At 38.8% G+C, this 16,569-nt stretch overlaps 1 protein-coding gene across 1 annotated transcript in view; it reads left to right on the top strand.

The window, feature by feature from the left end:
• Window positions 1–760: 760 nt before the first annotated feature.
• Window positions 761–16,569, top strand: part of plekhn1 (pleckstrin homology domain containing, family N member 1) — a 28,275-nt gene continuing 12,466 nt past the window's right edge. The window contains exons 1-7 of the mRNA XM_057826830.1: window positions 761–1,126; window positions 2,871–2,961; window positions 3,046–3,207; window positions 4,531–4,611; window positions 8,329–8,419; window positions 13,465–13,595; window positions 14,020–14,169. Coding sequence (XP_057682813.1) covers window positions 888–1,126; window positions 2,871–2,961; window positions 3,046–3,207; window positions 4,531–4,611; window positions 8,329–8,419; window positions 13,465–13,595; window positions 14,020–14,169 — 945 coding nt within the window. The 5' untranslated portion in view covers window positions 761–887. The remainder of the gene's footprint in view (window positions 1,127–2,870; window positions 2,962–3,045; window positions 3,208–4,530; window positions 4,612–8,328; window positions 8,420–13,464; window positions 13,596–14,019; window positions 14,170–16,569) is intronic.

Raw genomic sequence — 16,569 nt, 5'->3', positions numbered from 1 at the left:
AATTTTAACCCAAACATCGCCTGACATACCATAGAACAACGTTTTTTCAATGTCACAAGACGTCGAAAATTCTGATGTCAACCATACTGATGATTTTGATGGAAAATCAATGTTTATTCAAAGTCTGTCTGCTATTTGGGTATTGTTTTCAATGGCAGGCAATTAATACTATGAAATAAAAAACATAAATTTTCTTTATTTGGAGACCTAACCAGAGGGTAGTTCTGTGTTTATCCATGATAATTTTCGGAACTTTGTTTTTATTATCATTATATCTATGCATAATTCTATTTGTTAATAAAACGGTTACAAATATATAAAAATCATATTTAAAAAATAGACATGTGGGCATCAAATTTGCCTACATAACACGAAATTTGTATGTATTAAGCTCTTTAAAAATAAATAAATAAATAAAAAACAATTAAATGACCTAAAATTGTCACTTGCCCTGTAAGTGGTTCAAAGAAAAACTTTTTTTTGCCATTGATATTTTGAACAGGAATTTTATTACATAGGACATTCCTGATCACACAAATCTCAAAAAATGATAACAATTTGTGTTCATGCATGAAGGCCAAATAATAGATTTTTTTTTTTTTTAAACATTTGCAGTTCATGCCTGGGCATGCCTATGAAGGCACACTCCTATCTTCCCTCTGCCACTGATACACACAATCCATTGATTTTTGGGGGGTGTTTTGTTTTGTTTTTTCATTGGCAGCCCACAATGAGCCCCATTTGGCTCCAGGAAGGTGTGAAAAGGCACACGTCTCCCCCCAGACTTGTCTTTGTACCAGCCAAGATTGATTTAGCAGACAGAGGCAACTCACAGAAGGTGTGGGTCCAGCCCGGCCCAGCTGATTATTCACACCCATGCACACTAGATGACACAGCTTCAAACCCCACCCCTTTTAAAATACACTACACAGCGCTCAGCTCGCTGCTCCCTCATTCTGAAAAGAGCACACAGCAGCACAACACTAACCCGTTGGACTATTTTCAACCACAACTCATTTTTTCTCTTGAGGACTCTCACACAGAGGGTCATCATGGGGAGCAGCATTTCGTGTGTGCCCCAGCACAACTTTACCTTCTCCAGCAAAAGTTTCATCCGCAGAAACAGGTAGGTTTTACAGCATTATTTTATGTCATTTATTTTAACTTTTGTCAGGATTTGAGAGTTGGGGGTTTTGAATTCTTATATTCACATAGTAATGAGGGAGAGTTCCCTTCCGACAGCTTTGGTTTCAAGAGTTGTGCCTGACCTGTGCCTCTGTCTGTCAATGATCCGGTTACCATTTGCTTCCTCCACACACTGTAAAAATGATCTGCCGGCTGTCAATAATTCGGATGACCCAACAACAAATTCAGGACTTGACCCCTTTACGGGCCTGTAGAGATGCAACTGTCTAAACTACTATACGTAAATGAAAATCGAACAGAATCAGCTTGTCATGATCTAAATCCTGTAATCAGTGATTTATCTCTCTGATTCTGTTGAAATCCCATCGGATTATATGTCTGGACATGATCCTATTCACCATGTTGTATCGTGAACATCTGACTCTCATTAACACCCATTCTTCCAGTCGGCGCTGGGTGATGATTCAGGTTCTGGTTTTGACAAACTTTCCCGGAAGCTTTCAATGTGGTTTGTATTTATAAACAAGCGTGAACACATACACACTGAGCAGCTATACTTACACCTTCCAAGTTGGATCAATAGCTTTAACATGTACATTCGATTTAGTATTGATGTTCCTTTGTTATCACCTCATTGGTTGCCATTGACAGCAATAAATGTTCATTCGCTGCCAGTTCAAATAAATTGGATGTCTAGTTGTCCGCTAGTAATAAACTCTCACAGCACAAGGATGAAAAGAGTTACATGATTGGACGTCTATCGTCTTCAATGGCACTGAATTAGTTGAAACTCACAGCAAAACCCACTGTATGTTAGGAGTGTAATGTGCCTGCTTAGTATACTATCAGATTTTTATGGGGGGTTTTTTATATGCTGCGCCCACAGATTGCATCAGGGAGGATCATTATCATAGTTTTCTCTTTGTTGAAATTAACCACTGTGTAGTGAGAAAATGTCAGTACCCTTAAATGATTGACGCTGGTCAATGAGTTCCTGATTAGACAGAACTTGATTCCCACCATCCAGACAAAGGCCCACTTTGTTGCAGACACTAACACATATAGATAGATAAGCAGATCAACTCCAAAGTGAGACTGTAGCGGTCGAGCTCGAGTGCTTTATCAGTGCAGTGAGGGTGCTTCCACACGAAGAAGTGACACTAATTGTAACAGACGAGGGACATGCAAAACAAAGACGATCATTGAATGGCGATTCTCCCCCTGCCCCGTCCCTCCCTTTTGCGTATCAGCAGCAGAGGAGTCAATTGTTTTAATTAGTTAAATGTTCGGCACTGATGGAATGACGACAAAAAGAGGTTAATCAAAAAGTACTGACAAAATGATGACTACCTTGTGATTTATTTATTGCACATGACGGGTTTGCTTTTGCGTATGATGTAAGGTAATCATGGGTTGATTGTGAGGCCAGTGTCATTTTGCTTCTTCTGATCGCACCAGAGGAATAATAGATTATTTCTTCAAACTAAAAATACTCAAGTAAAGCTAAATTAAGCAAGTTACTTCTGCACATGGCATGGAATTTATAAAAATAATAGCATTGGTGGTTGTACTCACAGGTTAAGATCTTAGCTGTATCTTCTGGTGACAGCAGTGGATGACAGGGAACGCCCATAAACAGGAAATGTCCCATGAAACTGCAACTGGGAAGCAGATGATAAACACCGGAGAAAAAGCACTGACATGGTTTTCTCTCTCTTGAGCAGTAGTCGCCTCTTTCGGAAGAAGAATCCCCAAGAGGGCCAGGAGAAGTCTAACAGCATCATCAATATCCTCTGCACTGTCACCCCAAGAAAGGTAAAACCTGCTCATTTGCATAGTGAGTAAAAGTTCTGCTGTATGTCCATGCAAGGTCAGTGTTAAGCAGGAGTCTGTTTGCAGGAGATGTCCATGAAAGACCTGCAGACCATCGAGAACATCAAATGGGATCCTCCGTTCCCGTACGACCCGGCCAGTGGCTGGAAGAAGAGCAGCATCAATGTCAAGAATTACGGCCGGCTGATTCATAGCTCCAAAGTTCGTTTCCGCTTCCTGCACTGCCAGGTGAGCACAGCTATGTTATGAAATATTGTTTTTCTGATAATACAATACAGAAACTCAGTGATGAAACTGACATAGTCGTTAACTGTGGACAATCCAATTTCCTAGTCTGTGTTTGGACATGCTTTGCCTAGTGGTAATTGTGAAACATCTCTTGTAAAAAAAAACCTCAGGGTATAGCGGGCTCTGCTGATCCCACCAGCGATGAGGACAGGTTGTGGAAAGCCAAAGTTGCCAATGCTGACCAGTGTTGTTTTTTGGCAGCCCTTTTCATTTTCGTCTTAGTCTTTTGGATGAAAACACTTAGGAATAGTCTTGGTCATATTTTAGTCATTTCAAAATGTGTTCATCTTAGTCCAGTTTTAGTCAACAAAAACTCAGACAAATTTTGTCTAGTTTTAGTTGACAAGTACTCCAAATTGTTTCGTCTGTAAACTTAAAATTTAGTCCATGATTAAATCAATAATTAAAAGTTTTCCAACAATGAACACGCTCAGCAGGATAACTGTATATTATTTTAATGAATTAATTAAACTCCCTTGGACGCCATGAACTGTATGTAAAAAGATTTCCAAGAGTTTAAACGTCACTCAGCACGCTAAATGCTAATGCTAACGCTAAAGGTATGCTAACGCTACAAGTTGCATTTAGTGTGTGATGATCACTCAATACAGACCTTTAAAGGCTAAAGCAGTGGCCGGTGAGTAAGTGTGTTTGTGTTGGGGGCGCAGCACACACGACCAAAAACTGGTACGATGCGTGCTAACTACACATACAATAAGAAAATGCCACGCATTACGACGGAAACTATGGTGAATTTTCATCACGTTCTTGTCTCGTCAGATGAAAACTGACATCTATCTTGTTCAGAATTAGAAATTGTAAATAACCAATTCTGCAAAAATACGGCACGTTTATCTGGCTGCTGTCTGATCAATAAAGTATTCAAAGAAAATAGGGGGAAAACCTCCAAGAATCATGTTCTCACCACATTTTCTGGGAATCAATCAATGTATTTTTAATCCAAAACCAACAGATTTCATTGAAGGCATTGCTGAATTAGCAGCTAAATGCAACATTTAAAAAGTAGTTGATCCTAATTTATTGCTGCATCCAACTATAAACTTGTATAAAAACAATGCCTTCACCAATCAAACGCATCCATATATTTGTTCTGCACTGCATGGCGAACCAAGTAAATGTAATTGCTGGATGGAATGTGTCATTTAATTGTGTTGAAAGTGTTAAGATTTCCACGTGTACTTTAATCACGAAAGCCCAATTAGAGGAACAAGTCCAACTTGCCTTCTTCTGTTGTCTCTGCAGGATGTACACGATTGTTACCTGGATCTTTTTCAGACACACCTTCACTTTGTGTCCAACAACACGCCTGGACTGACATACCAAGTGAGTTTTTTTCCCTTAAAGCAACACTAGGTAACATTTCAACCTCTATAAAATATTTTCGTAACAATTGTGATGATATGTTGACTGACAACTAGTTGAATGACACCTCTTTTATATCTTGAGGGGGTCTATCAATTTCACCGACACTACTTAACTTTGAGGAGGGTGGCAGGAACCCTGCCACACAATAAAACTACAAGGGTACTGACTGCTTTACGGTGTATATTGCCACTTTCCCCATACATTATAAAGAAAGAAGTCAATGCGAATGCTTTCGTGTGAAATCTGCAAAGATGGCAGAGCCACAAAAGAGACAAAAAGTTTTTTCTGAGGAGAAAAAAGGATAAAAGGACACTCAAGAATAAACATTGGCCTGGCTTTCACTCGCTGGCGTGACACCACCCCCTCAATCGAACTTGTCAGTTAGGGTGTTAGCCACACGAAGCCACACAGTTGCCAACAGTCACATGCTATTGTTTAGCCAAAACTGGATTCATTACTTAATTACTATTCATCCTTAACATAGCCGCTGGAAACAGAAATGTCGTTTAATAAATCTGCAGGCGACCGGTAGATCAGGATTTTCACGACACTATGTGCTCATGCGCTGGTCCACATGCGGTACGCGGTCTTCCTTCAGGCAAAACACTACCGCTTTTGTCCAGCGGCGCCGCTAAAATTGACCAAAACTGAAAAGTTACATCGTGTTGCTTTAAAGGTACAGATAACACAATTATAAATGACCCTGAAAGACAACACACACAAACAAAAAATACACCATTTGTGAGCATTTTTATATACAGTTCTACCCACGTACATATACAATAGCTACGTTTACATGGACACATTTATTCAGAATTCTGAATGAAGACGCTTCACGTACAAACCCCATTTGGAACATTTTAACCTGGTCCATTCTGATCAATGTTCCATTCATAATGAGAGGGGTATTTTTCATCGATTATTAATCTGATCAGCGTGCAATAATACAGTTTATTCCAAAATAACAATCTGACTTTACCACGCTTTTCTGTGAATCCCTGGAAGCCAGTAGAAGCAGACTGAGCGAAAGACCAGGCAGGCGCAAGACTGTATCTGAGAAACATGTTGCTGGAGATATTAAAAGATCTTGTTTGAAAGACCTGATGGTAGAAAAACATGAAAAATGTGCAAAATAAAGGTAATGCTTAGATTAGAAATGGGCAAAGCAAAGTGTTATTGACATGGGAGTCGCTCTAGCTTCTTCATTACCTTCTCGACTGAAAGTGTGACGCCTGAGTGTCCATGAAAAACAGTGCATCCGATTATAATTTTAATCTCAATGCTGATCGGATTATAGAAATTTTTTCCATGTAAACGTAGCCGCTGATAGACCCGAGCACAGATGCATTGAGTATTAATGAAGCGACACAGGAGGGTGGGCAACATTGGATGCTTGCATTTGATTGGCTAAAATACTTAGCGTATATACAGTGGTATAAAAAAGTATCGGAACTTTTTGGAATTTCTCACATTTCTGCATAAAATCACCATCAAATGTGATCTATTCTTTGTTAAAATCACACAGATGAAAAAATGGTGTCTGCTTTAACCAAAACCACCCGAACATTTATAGGTTTTCATGTTTTAATGAGGCTAGTATGCAAACAGTAACAGAAGGGGGGGTGGATAAGTAAGTGAACCATCAAATTTAATATTTTGTGGCCCCCCCTTTGGCAGCGATAACTTCAACCAGACGCTTCCTGTAGCTGCAGATCAGTCTGGCACATCGATCAGGACTAATCTTGGCCCATTCTTTTGTACAAAAATGCTGTAGTTCAGTCAGATTCCTGGGATGTCTGGCATGAATCCCTGTCTTTAAGTCATGCCACAGAATCACAATGGGGTTCAAGTCTGGACATGCATTTTGTTCTTCTGAAACCATTCTGAAGTTGATTTACTTCTGTGTTTTGGTTCATTGTCTTGTTGCAGCATTCATGCTCTTTTTAGCTTTAACTGTCTGACAGCCGTCCTCAGGTTTTCCTGCAATACATCCTGATTAACTTTTTAATTCATTCTTTCATTAATGATTGCAAGTTATCCAGGCCCTGAGGCAGCAAAACAGCCCCAAATCATGATGCTGCATGATGTTGGTGAGCTGTTCTACTTTTCCTCCTCACATGACGTTGTGTGTTACTCCCAAACAATTCAACTTATGTTTCATAAGTCCACAAAATATTTTTCCGAAACTTTTGTGGAGTGTCCAAATGGCTTTTGCGAACATTAAACAAGCGACAATGTTTTTTTAGACAGCAGCGGCTTCCTCCGTGGAGTCCTCCCTTGAACACCATTCTTGGCCATAGTTTTACATATATTGGATGTTAGCCCGTGCCAGTGATTTTTGTAAATCTTTAGCAGACACTCTAGGTTCCTTTTTTTACCTATCTGAGTATTCTGCACTGAACTTTTGGCATCATTTTTGGTGGACGACCACTCCTTGGGAGAGAAGCAAAAGTGCAAAACTCTCTCCATTAGAAGACAACTTCTCCGACTCTCAATTGATGAACATCCAGACTTTTTTTATAGATGGTTTTGTATCCTTTCCCAGCTTTATACAAATCAGCAATCCTTGATCGCAGGTCTTCAGGCAGCTCTTTTGACTGAGCCATGATGCACATCAGACAATGCTTCTCATCAAGACAATTCTTACCAAATGTGTATTTTATATTCGGCAGGGCAGCTTTAAACCACTCATGAGTAATTGGGTACACACCTGACTTAGATTGTTTGGTAAAAAATGGCTTCAATTGCTCTTTGTCTCCTTAGGCAGAAGGTTCACTTACTTATTTTACCTCTTTTGTCATTTTTTTGCATGGTATCCTCATTAAAATATGAAAACCTACAAATGTTTGGGTGGTTTTAGTTAAAGCAGACACTGTATTTTCATTTGTGTGATTTTGACAAAGATCAGATCACATTTGATGGTGATTTTATGATTTTATTTTAAAAAATTCCAAAAGGTTTAGATACCTTTTCATACCACTGTAGCATAGCATAGATAAAATGCCTGCCTACACTAAGGACGGCCACATAATAGAAATATTGGTGTGTATTTACATTGTTCTTCACCATTACACACCAGAATAATGAAATGTTATGTTTTTTCATTTCATTCTGAGATGCAAGGAGATGTTTGTCCGTTTAAACTTGAGAGGCACTTTTATTCCCTTCAACGAATTCATACTTAAATCAGTACGTCAGCATTTTTATGAGGTTTCATGTTTGCTGGGATCAGAGGTTGGGGTTATGCCGTCATAGCTTTTGACATACGTATCCTGTCAACCGGCAGCGTGTTGGTACACAGAGTGTGTGCTTATGTTTCTTCACCTGTCTACTGGTGCATGAGCAGTCATTAATCATCAGTGCACCTCATCTGATGAAAAATAGCCAGCTGTTCAGTCAATGTGACAGCATCTACAAGGCCAGCTTGGCTGAAATCTGTTTCGGTCTGAAAACAAACAACTTTTTTGTTTTGTCAGAACATGGTAAGATGACACCAAAAGATGACAATTTAAGCATCAATTTATGTATTGGTAAACCTCGCTTATCCAATATGGGGTTCACAATTCTTTGCAATACTACCTATTAAATGATTTAGGATGAAGTCCACCAAAGCTGGAGTGGTATGAACTGGATAGAAAATGGATGGATGAACATTTTTCAATGATTTGTGTGCAGGGAACTCTTCCACTGAAAGAGATCACTATCTGCAATCTGCAACAGAACTGCAACCACAGCCAACCGATTGAATACGCCTTTCAAATAAATGGTGAGCATTTTATATTATTTTGCCACATTTATTACATTGTTGTTGCTTCAATAATGAGCATAAAGGAAAATGACAATTGGTAAACCCTCACAGCGTGTGTTTATTTATGCTCCAGACAACTAATCTTTCTGGATGTTATTAAATCTGATGTTGTATATATAAATCTATGTAAGAGGGGGGAAAAAATCTTATCAGATATCAAGAATTGCATTTAACAGAGATGCATTTTTTTCTGAAAGCAGCATAGTCTTTAAAAAGAATTCACAATGTATTATTTTCAAGATGGAGCATTTCAACAGCAATGTTGGCACACTTCAGTGATTCAAAGGTACTGTGACCCTCATCACTTCGATTCAACCCCAAGACTAACTAGAATTGGGCAGCCTTTAACCTTGGTCAGGGGGTCAAAGCGTACTCAGAGGCCTCTCTTGTTAGACAACAGGTGCAGTTCACAGAGGCCAGCTGTCACGCAGAAAAGCCTAGCTACAACTCTCAGCCTTGTCACTGCTGCAAATCTACCACACATACTACAAACCAATGCCACTTCACTTTTAAACTTTCTTGCCACTCCTGTTGAAGTTGAGTGCTTTGGCTTGAAAACAATGAATAGACATTTGACTAGATGTGTATGTGAAGTTGCAGAGTAAGCTAGAATGTAGTAGAAAATAATAGAGTCATCAATAAAGATAGAAAATCAGTGTCAAAAAATGTAATACAACCTCCAAGGTCTCGATATATCTCGCGCTACTTAATTTGTGCATATAAAATTACTGAAAAAAAAACTACAACTAAACTCTAACTGAACGAATTATGAATTCATGTGTGTGTTTTCTTATTAAACAGAAACTACACACCTTTACTATCTAACAGTAACTCAAGTGCTGATTTGCTTCACGAAAACACAGTTCAAACGGACATTTAAGACATTGATTAGCATAATCGCTAACTAGCTTAGCGCTCTTGTGCTAAGTTGTCATCAACATCAACAAAAAATACAAACAATACAGTTGGCTACATTGAGTCACCTCCAGAGGTGGGTAGTAACTAGGACTGTCCCAAACGATTATTTTTCTCCCGTCTGCAAACTTTTTTAACGATTGGTCAACTATTCGAATAATTTAATAATAATAATAATAATCTTATAACTTTTTAAACTTTTTTTATTTAATTTAATTTAATTTATTTATTTTTTACTAACCTTGCAAATTAATTTTTTGTTGCGATTATTAATTCAGAAAAACATTTTGGAATACTGACATTTTTTGTGAAAGTAGAAAAAAAACCACATAAATAACAATAATAAATCACAAAAAAACAATGAGGTCAAATGCTGATGGCAGTAACTACTGCAAAAGAATGGAATGTAAACGGTCTCAGAACACTGTGGCATCACTTTTCCAACAGGATTCAAAACAACTCTTACTCTCTCTTTTTGTGGTATGTGTATATTGTTCTCAGCATTACAGTGAGCACCGAGTGAGTAAATAAATAAATGTCAGATGCACGTTGATACGACGCTACAACAGAGTATTAGGGTCAAATAGATAAATAAATAACTACAGAAAAGAAAGAGATTAATGTCGTAATATCATTACGAGTAAAAAAAGTCGCATTATTACGTAGGGGTAATGTAGCTGTGAGCCGCTACGCGCTTTACATACTAGTACATGTACCCTCACTGGGAGCTACGACGAAGGATTAGTACAAATTCTTCTATTGGTTACAATTTGATGTAAATGAAGCAAAATAATAAGGATTTTTTTATTTGTAAAACCGATTCTAAAACACAAGATGCTTTCAGTATTGTTGATTTTAACGGAGGCGGCAACGCGCTACGTAAAATACGTAGCTGCTTATTCAGCTACATGAGCCCAACATTAGCCCCTGATACTCTGTTGTACGACCCACACAAACACAATTTCAATTAAAAAAAAGCCGCTATATGGACTTACGATCCGCCAGCTTGTTGTCTCCTGTTGTTTTTCAAAATTATACCTTGGGTGACAGCGCTTAAGATGTTTATTCACGGCGGACGTGCTGCCGTGGTATGCAAGCTGGCACTGCACACGACAGTGTACCCTCCTTTCTGTCGTTGACCTTAGTCCATGCTTTGGTCACTCTGGTGCACTTTTTCGTGTACTTGAATCCCAAGGGTCCGCCATTGTCAACTTTCCACGCATGTGTTTTCTTAACCCTTTACGAACAGTCGACGGGATGGTGTGCTCGTCAACGCATTTACGTCATCGATGTCATCGACTAGTCGGAACAGCTCTAGTAGTGACGCGTTACATTTACTCCGTTACATTTACCTGAGTAACTTTTTGAGAACAATGTACTTGTAAGCGTAGTTTTACTAAACCATACTTTTGACTTTGGCAAGAGTAGATTTGTGTAGAAGAAACGCTACTTTTACTTCGCTACTTTGGACTACACTAGTCGTTGCATTTTTCTTCTTTATTCTACATATTAGATTTTACTGCTTTTTTCCAGAGACGCCAACAGTGGCTCAACCAGTTTCACGAATGAAATGTTGCAACAATAATCACATGAGTCCATTATACCAATCTTGTTTAGACTCAAGCTTGCCATTGTATGATCACGCCAGCCTGTTCAATAATATCGCGCCTCTAAAGCACTGTAAAAAAATAAGTATTTAATATAGCCGTCAACATGACTTGAAAACAGATTTTACTCTTTCTGTTTTTATTTGTCACCGAATGACCACGACAACCCTGATAAATGATCCTTGTAGTTTCATAATACGAAACATGATTTCTCCACTAGAGGGCACTCATGCTCTCTGGAAAAATAATGCTTAATTTCTGTAGAATTTTTTCTCTTCCTGAAATTCAATGGTTTTTTTTTTTCTTAAATAAATTTTTGTACTGTAATTTTCACACTATAAAAGCGCACCTGACTATAAGCCACCACCCACCAAATTTCACACGAAAATGACATTTGTTCATAGATAAGCCGTACTGGACTAAAGGCTGCAGCTGTCCTCAATGTATTATGGGATATATTCACCGAAAGATATTAACCGGTAATGGTAAATGGTAAATGGTGTTATACTTATATAGCGCTTTTCCACCTTTCAAGGCGCTCAAAGCGCTTTACACTAAACACTTTATTTAACAGCGGCATCATACAACTGTCATAAGACCAAATGAACCACCATAACGCTTTGAACCAAATTGCTGCAAAGCTTCATTGCTTCAAGAAGCTTCATTTAACCATCACTGCTCCCTTTGGAGAGACAGTCAAACTCTGCTGCCACCTGCTGTCAACACTGTTTTCGTCCAACATGCCTCCTAGGATGCATTGCAGCTATAGAGATGTAAATAACAACCACAATTCATGTTCTGTGCTAATTGTTTCTTCAGTTACTGTTCCAGTTGTTTCATTAATTGCTAGTTATGAGATTTGGTAACACTTTATTTGACAGTGGCCCTATAAGACTGTCATTAGACTATCATAATTGTGACATGACTCTGTCATGAGCATTAATGAATGCTTATAACAGATGTCATTTAGTGTTATCCGGCAAGTTATCTGACTTTTGAATGGATGTAAAAGATCCGAGCTGGTCATAAATGGAGTTAGTGACATAATAAATCAACAAATTACCCGCACTGGACTATAAGCCGCAGGTTTTAAAATGAAGGGAAAAAGTAGCGGCTTATAGTCCTGAAATTACGGTATTTCTTTGGATTAATGTGGTTATGTAATATGTTATAGTACAGTATAATAATACACCAGTTCATATAGATAATTGTGTGCTGAGAAAAAATGTTAAAAAAAAAAAAAAAATCAAAGACCTTAAGCAATGTTACTCATCAAGTGGTATTTTTCTCACCAAATACTTTCTTACTAGTTCTTGAGTACATTTTTTTGGATGACTAGTTTTACTTTTACTTGAGTAATATTATTTGGAAGTAACGCTACTCTTGCATGAGTCGAATTTCTGGCTACTCTACCAGCCTCTGCTCACCTCTCACGGAGGCACACTGGATCTAACTACACACGACTCAAGACGATCTAACTCTCGACATGCCATAGATATAATTAATTCAGCAACTCAATTTGAGTGTAGCAGTGAACCCTCTGAACACTCTTGCTTTAATCACTGTCGTACATGCAGCCTCACAAACAAGGACCTAAACAGGACTGTACATAGCTGCCGGCAAAAATCGATAATCATATTCATTGGCAACAAATTTTTAATCGATTTAATTGATTAGTTGTTGCAGCCTTAATTGTAAGTGATAGTAAAACCTTTCGGAATTTCCTGTAATAAGCTTGTTATTGTATGGTTTTATATTCCAGTCAGTTCTCACTCGCTCGGAAACATTATTTACTTTATGGGAGGTATCGACAACGCCACACATGTGGAGGAAGTGTGACGAAAGTCTGAGTAGAGTGAGATATCTGATGTGGCGATGAGTGTGAGACATTTCCTTTGCTTGGCTGTAAACCAAAATCATTGTCAGCGGCAGCGGGTAAAGAGCATGACGAAGCAAAGAGCATGAGAGAGAACTTCCAGGAACTGTTCACTACGCAGTCAAATTATATACCAATAGTTCAGTATCTTTGACAACAGTTAAGACCTCGGTGGAGTATTCTGATAGTGCTGCCTTCAATTATTCTTTCTTCTTTTCGGCAAACTTTCGCAATCGCAAACTTTTGGCCTCTGCAAAGATAATAATGCTCACTCTTGAAATGGTCATATAGTTGTTTACTGTATATGCAAAGGCATGCATGTCAAGCACAATTAAATAAAGTGTCTTTCCAGCCTATCTCTGGTATGTGTGCATTTGATAAAGGGAAAGTATTTTTCATTCCTTCAGGGTTCACACTGTGTGGGAGGACAAGACCACTATGATTTGAAATTCTTGTGGGGATCTTTAGGAAAACTGTGTGACATGTGCTCTTCCACATATGTTAACAGTTAGTGCATTCTAGACACAATCGCGGAAGCAGTGTATGAAGTCCTTGAGTCATACCGGAACGCTCTTTGAGAAATGAACCCTGTTTGCTCTTTACAGGTGAGCTAAACCCCATCATCGTCTATTGTGCCAGTCAAGAAGAAATGGACCGATGGTTTAGCCTTCTCAAAGAAAACATCGAAGCCAATGGCGGCACAGCAATTGCACCGCAAAACTACACTAGAGTTAAAGTAAGATCAAGCAAATATTTGTCTGTTTTAGTCATGAACTAACAAACCAATCCTAAAAATACAGCAGTACAATACCTCTCAATTTATTATTTGTCCTCAGAGTTTTTTTTCCCAACTTGTTGGGTGGGGAAAAAAAAAAATTCTTTCTCCACGCACTGAAGAAACAGGATGTGCGTGAGCGTGTAGTGAGTCAAGTAGGTCACCTCTGTGTCTCACAGAGAGCTGGATCGCAAGGAGCGGCCTTGGCTGCATCATAACTATTATCTAAACCCCTAAACATTCACATTCATTTTTGTCAGGTGGGAAATTGGCTAATGAGAAACTAGGTGACAAATAACCACACCATGGTTCTTAGCAGTTGGTTCTTGAGTTATGTTTATTCTTCTGTGTTTAACTTCTCCCATGCACCGTTTGTCTTTCATAGCAAAACCAGGAGAAGACTCCTGCAAGCAGAGAGGAGCTTAGGAGCTCTGTTGACAAAGAGCCCATCTATGAGTGGGAGGGCTCCCAGCGAGACAGCCTGGGCCCCATTACATACGTCACCAAAGTTCGACTGCAACATCTACCCTGTCAGGTACAACTAAAGCATGCAATATTTTTCTTCTAATTCTTCTTGAGGGGACGCAGAGAAGAGACAGCATGTGTTTGTGCGTGTAGAATTTTTGACAGGACTTTGAAAAAATTGGGAAATGAGTCACCGAGTGTTGAAATTGTGTAACACATCTGAAGCTGTGAACGCAGAGGGTGAAGTTTTACGGCCACACATTAAATTACCCTGGTCAGTGCCGAGGGATTCATTTAAAATGTGAGCTCTGCTGCACATGTACCGAAATTTTCAGACTATATTGCGCACCTGACTATGAGCCACAACCCACCAAATCTGACAAGAAAACGGCACTAGTTCACAAATAAGCTGCACTGGAATATAAACTGCAGTTATCCGCTCTGTATTATGCAATATTTAACACCAAAAGATATTAACCGGTAACATTTTGTTTGACAGTGGCGTCATAAGACTGTCATAAGGCCATCATAATTTTGTTATGACACTGTCATGAGCATTAATGAATGCTTATGACAGATGTCATGTAGTGTCAATCCTGCAAATGATCTCACTTTTGAATTAATGTAAAAGATCAGAGCTGGACATAAATGGAGTTAGTGACAAAATTTGCCAGATGACACTTAGGCTAGGTTCATACCGTAGGTCTTAATGCACAATTCCGATTTTTGGGGCGTACCTGTCCTTCATCCATTGAGCCTGTTCAAGTATCGCGAATTACACACACATACGGACAGTTTCCCCCGGCTACCGGCCGTGTAAGCAATCTTGAAATATTGGTCATTTGGAGTAGAGAGAAAGCCGAGCATTCTCAGGCTTATCCTCAACCCATTTTATTTTTCTATGACTGTTGTCAAGCCCACCCCTTCTCAAAAAGCAGCGTTCAAGCTAGGCGCTAACCCTAATGCATAGCTGCACCGCTACCGTAGCGCCCTGTCTCTCTCGCTTTTTGCTGATGTAATTGCTGCATGAATTACGATTTGGGGGATTTGACAGTTCAGATTGAAGCAAAATTCTGGAAAAATGTGGCCCGGATCAGATTTTAACCACATACGAATGTGACTTAGATCGGATTTGAAATGGTCAACTTTTATGCGACTTTTCGCAAGTTAATGCCTCACTCGATTCGGAAAAACACGAAAAATTTGGATTTGTGCATTAAGACCTGCAGTATGAACCTAGGCTTAATGGCATCTGTCATAAGCATTCATGAATGCCCATGACAGTGTCATGTCATAATTATGACGGTCTTATGACAGTCTTACGATGCCACTGTCAAATAAAGTGTTAGCTATTTACCCAAATAAATAAACAAATAAGACACACTGGACTATAAGCCACATGATTCAAAATGAGGAAAGAAAGTAGCAGTTTATGGTCCGAAAATTACGGTAATCAGGATATTTCTCTTCAGCCAACCACTAGGGGGCAAGCGCATGATTAAGGCTTCATTAGAGTAAATTTGTAAGAAGTGAGCGCCTCCTGCTATGTGATGGTGAGATAGATAAAAAGTTTCAGTTGTTTTTTTTTTTTTAAATCACTTTCATTTTGTACCGATACTGTTTACATATTGTTTGTTGAAATGTTTCATACTTATATGAGGCAATTTTCTCTCTAAAATGATAAATAATTGCGATTGATAACTGTGTTTACGACATGGATAAAAAATGAATTGGGATTAATTGATATTTTGTGCATCCCTAAATTAGACAAAGATTTTTTGGAGGGGTAGTAGTTGATAATATTTTTGTTTATGTTTTGTTAACAGTTTGTTACAGCTGCGAAAGTGCCATTTAAATAAAGTTGAGTTAAGTCTTACTGCGGCACTATGCTTCTTTGAAGATAAGCACTATTTGAAGACTGGTATGTCATCATTGTAAATTATTTGGCTAACCTCAGTTACAGCTCGCAACCGCTGGGGCTCCCTGCACCCCAGTTTGAGAACCACAGCTCAAAACTTGATAACGAAATTTTCTGGTTGGGAGCATACTCAATTAGTACAGCATCAGGTAGATTCATGCTAGGATCTCAGTGATTTATTCAAAGTGAGAACTACAGTATGAGATTTGGGTTTTGGAAAGTGACTACTCTTGCCTCAGTCGGAATGTCACCTCTATCTGAGGGCATACCCTATGTAAAGGTGAGAAAATATAAACTACGGTACACTTTCCAGAGGGGTAAAAGCCCAAACTTTACCAGGAGGCATTAAAGGATTCAACTGGTGTAGTTGAAAGGGGTCTTAGGTGACCTCTGCGCTTTTCCTCATTCAGTCTTATCAGTCTGTGAGACGTTATCAGGCTTTATTAGCTTTTGAGCTAAAGAATTTGATGCTGTTATGCCCAGAGAAGCTTCAAAGCTGCAGAAAAATAAAGGGTTGTTTATATTGCTCAAGAACATTCCGTCCAATAAACA

Source organism: Corythoichthys intestinalis, chromosome 2, assembly GCF_030265065.1.
Source record: "Corythoichthys intestinalis isolate RoL2023-P3 chromosome 2, ASM3026506v1, whole genome shotgun sequence".
Lineage (NCBI taxonomy): Eukaryota > Metazoa > Chordata > Actinopteri > Syngnathiformes > Syngnathidae > Corythoichthys > Corythoichthys intestinalis.
This window is presented reverse-complemented; position numbering and strand designations above follow the sequence as displayed.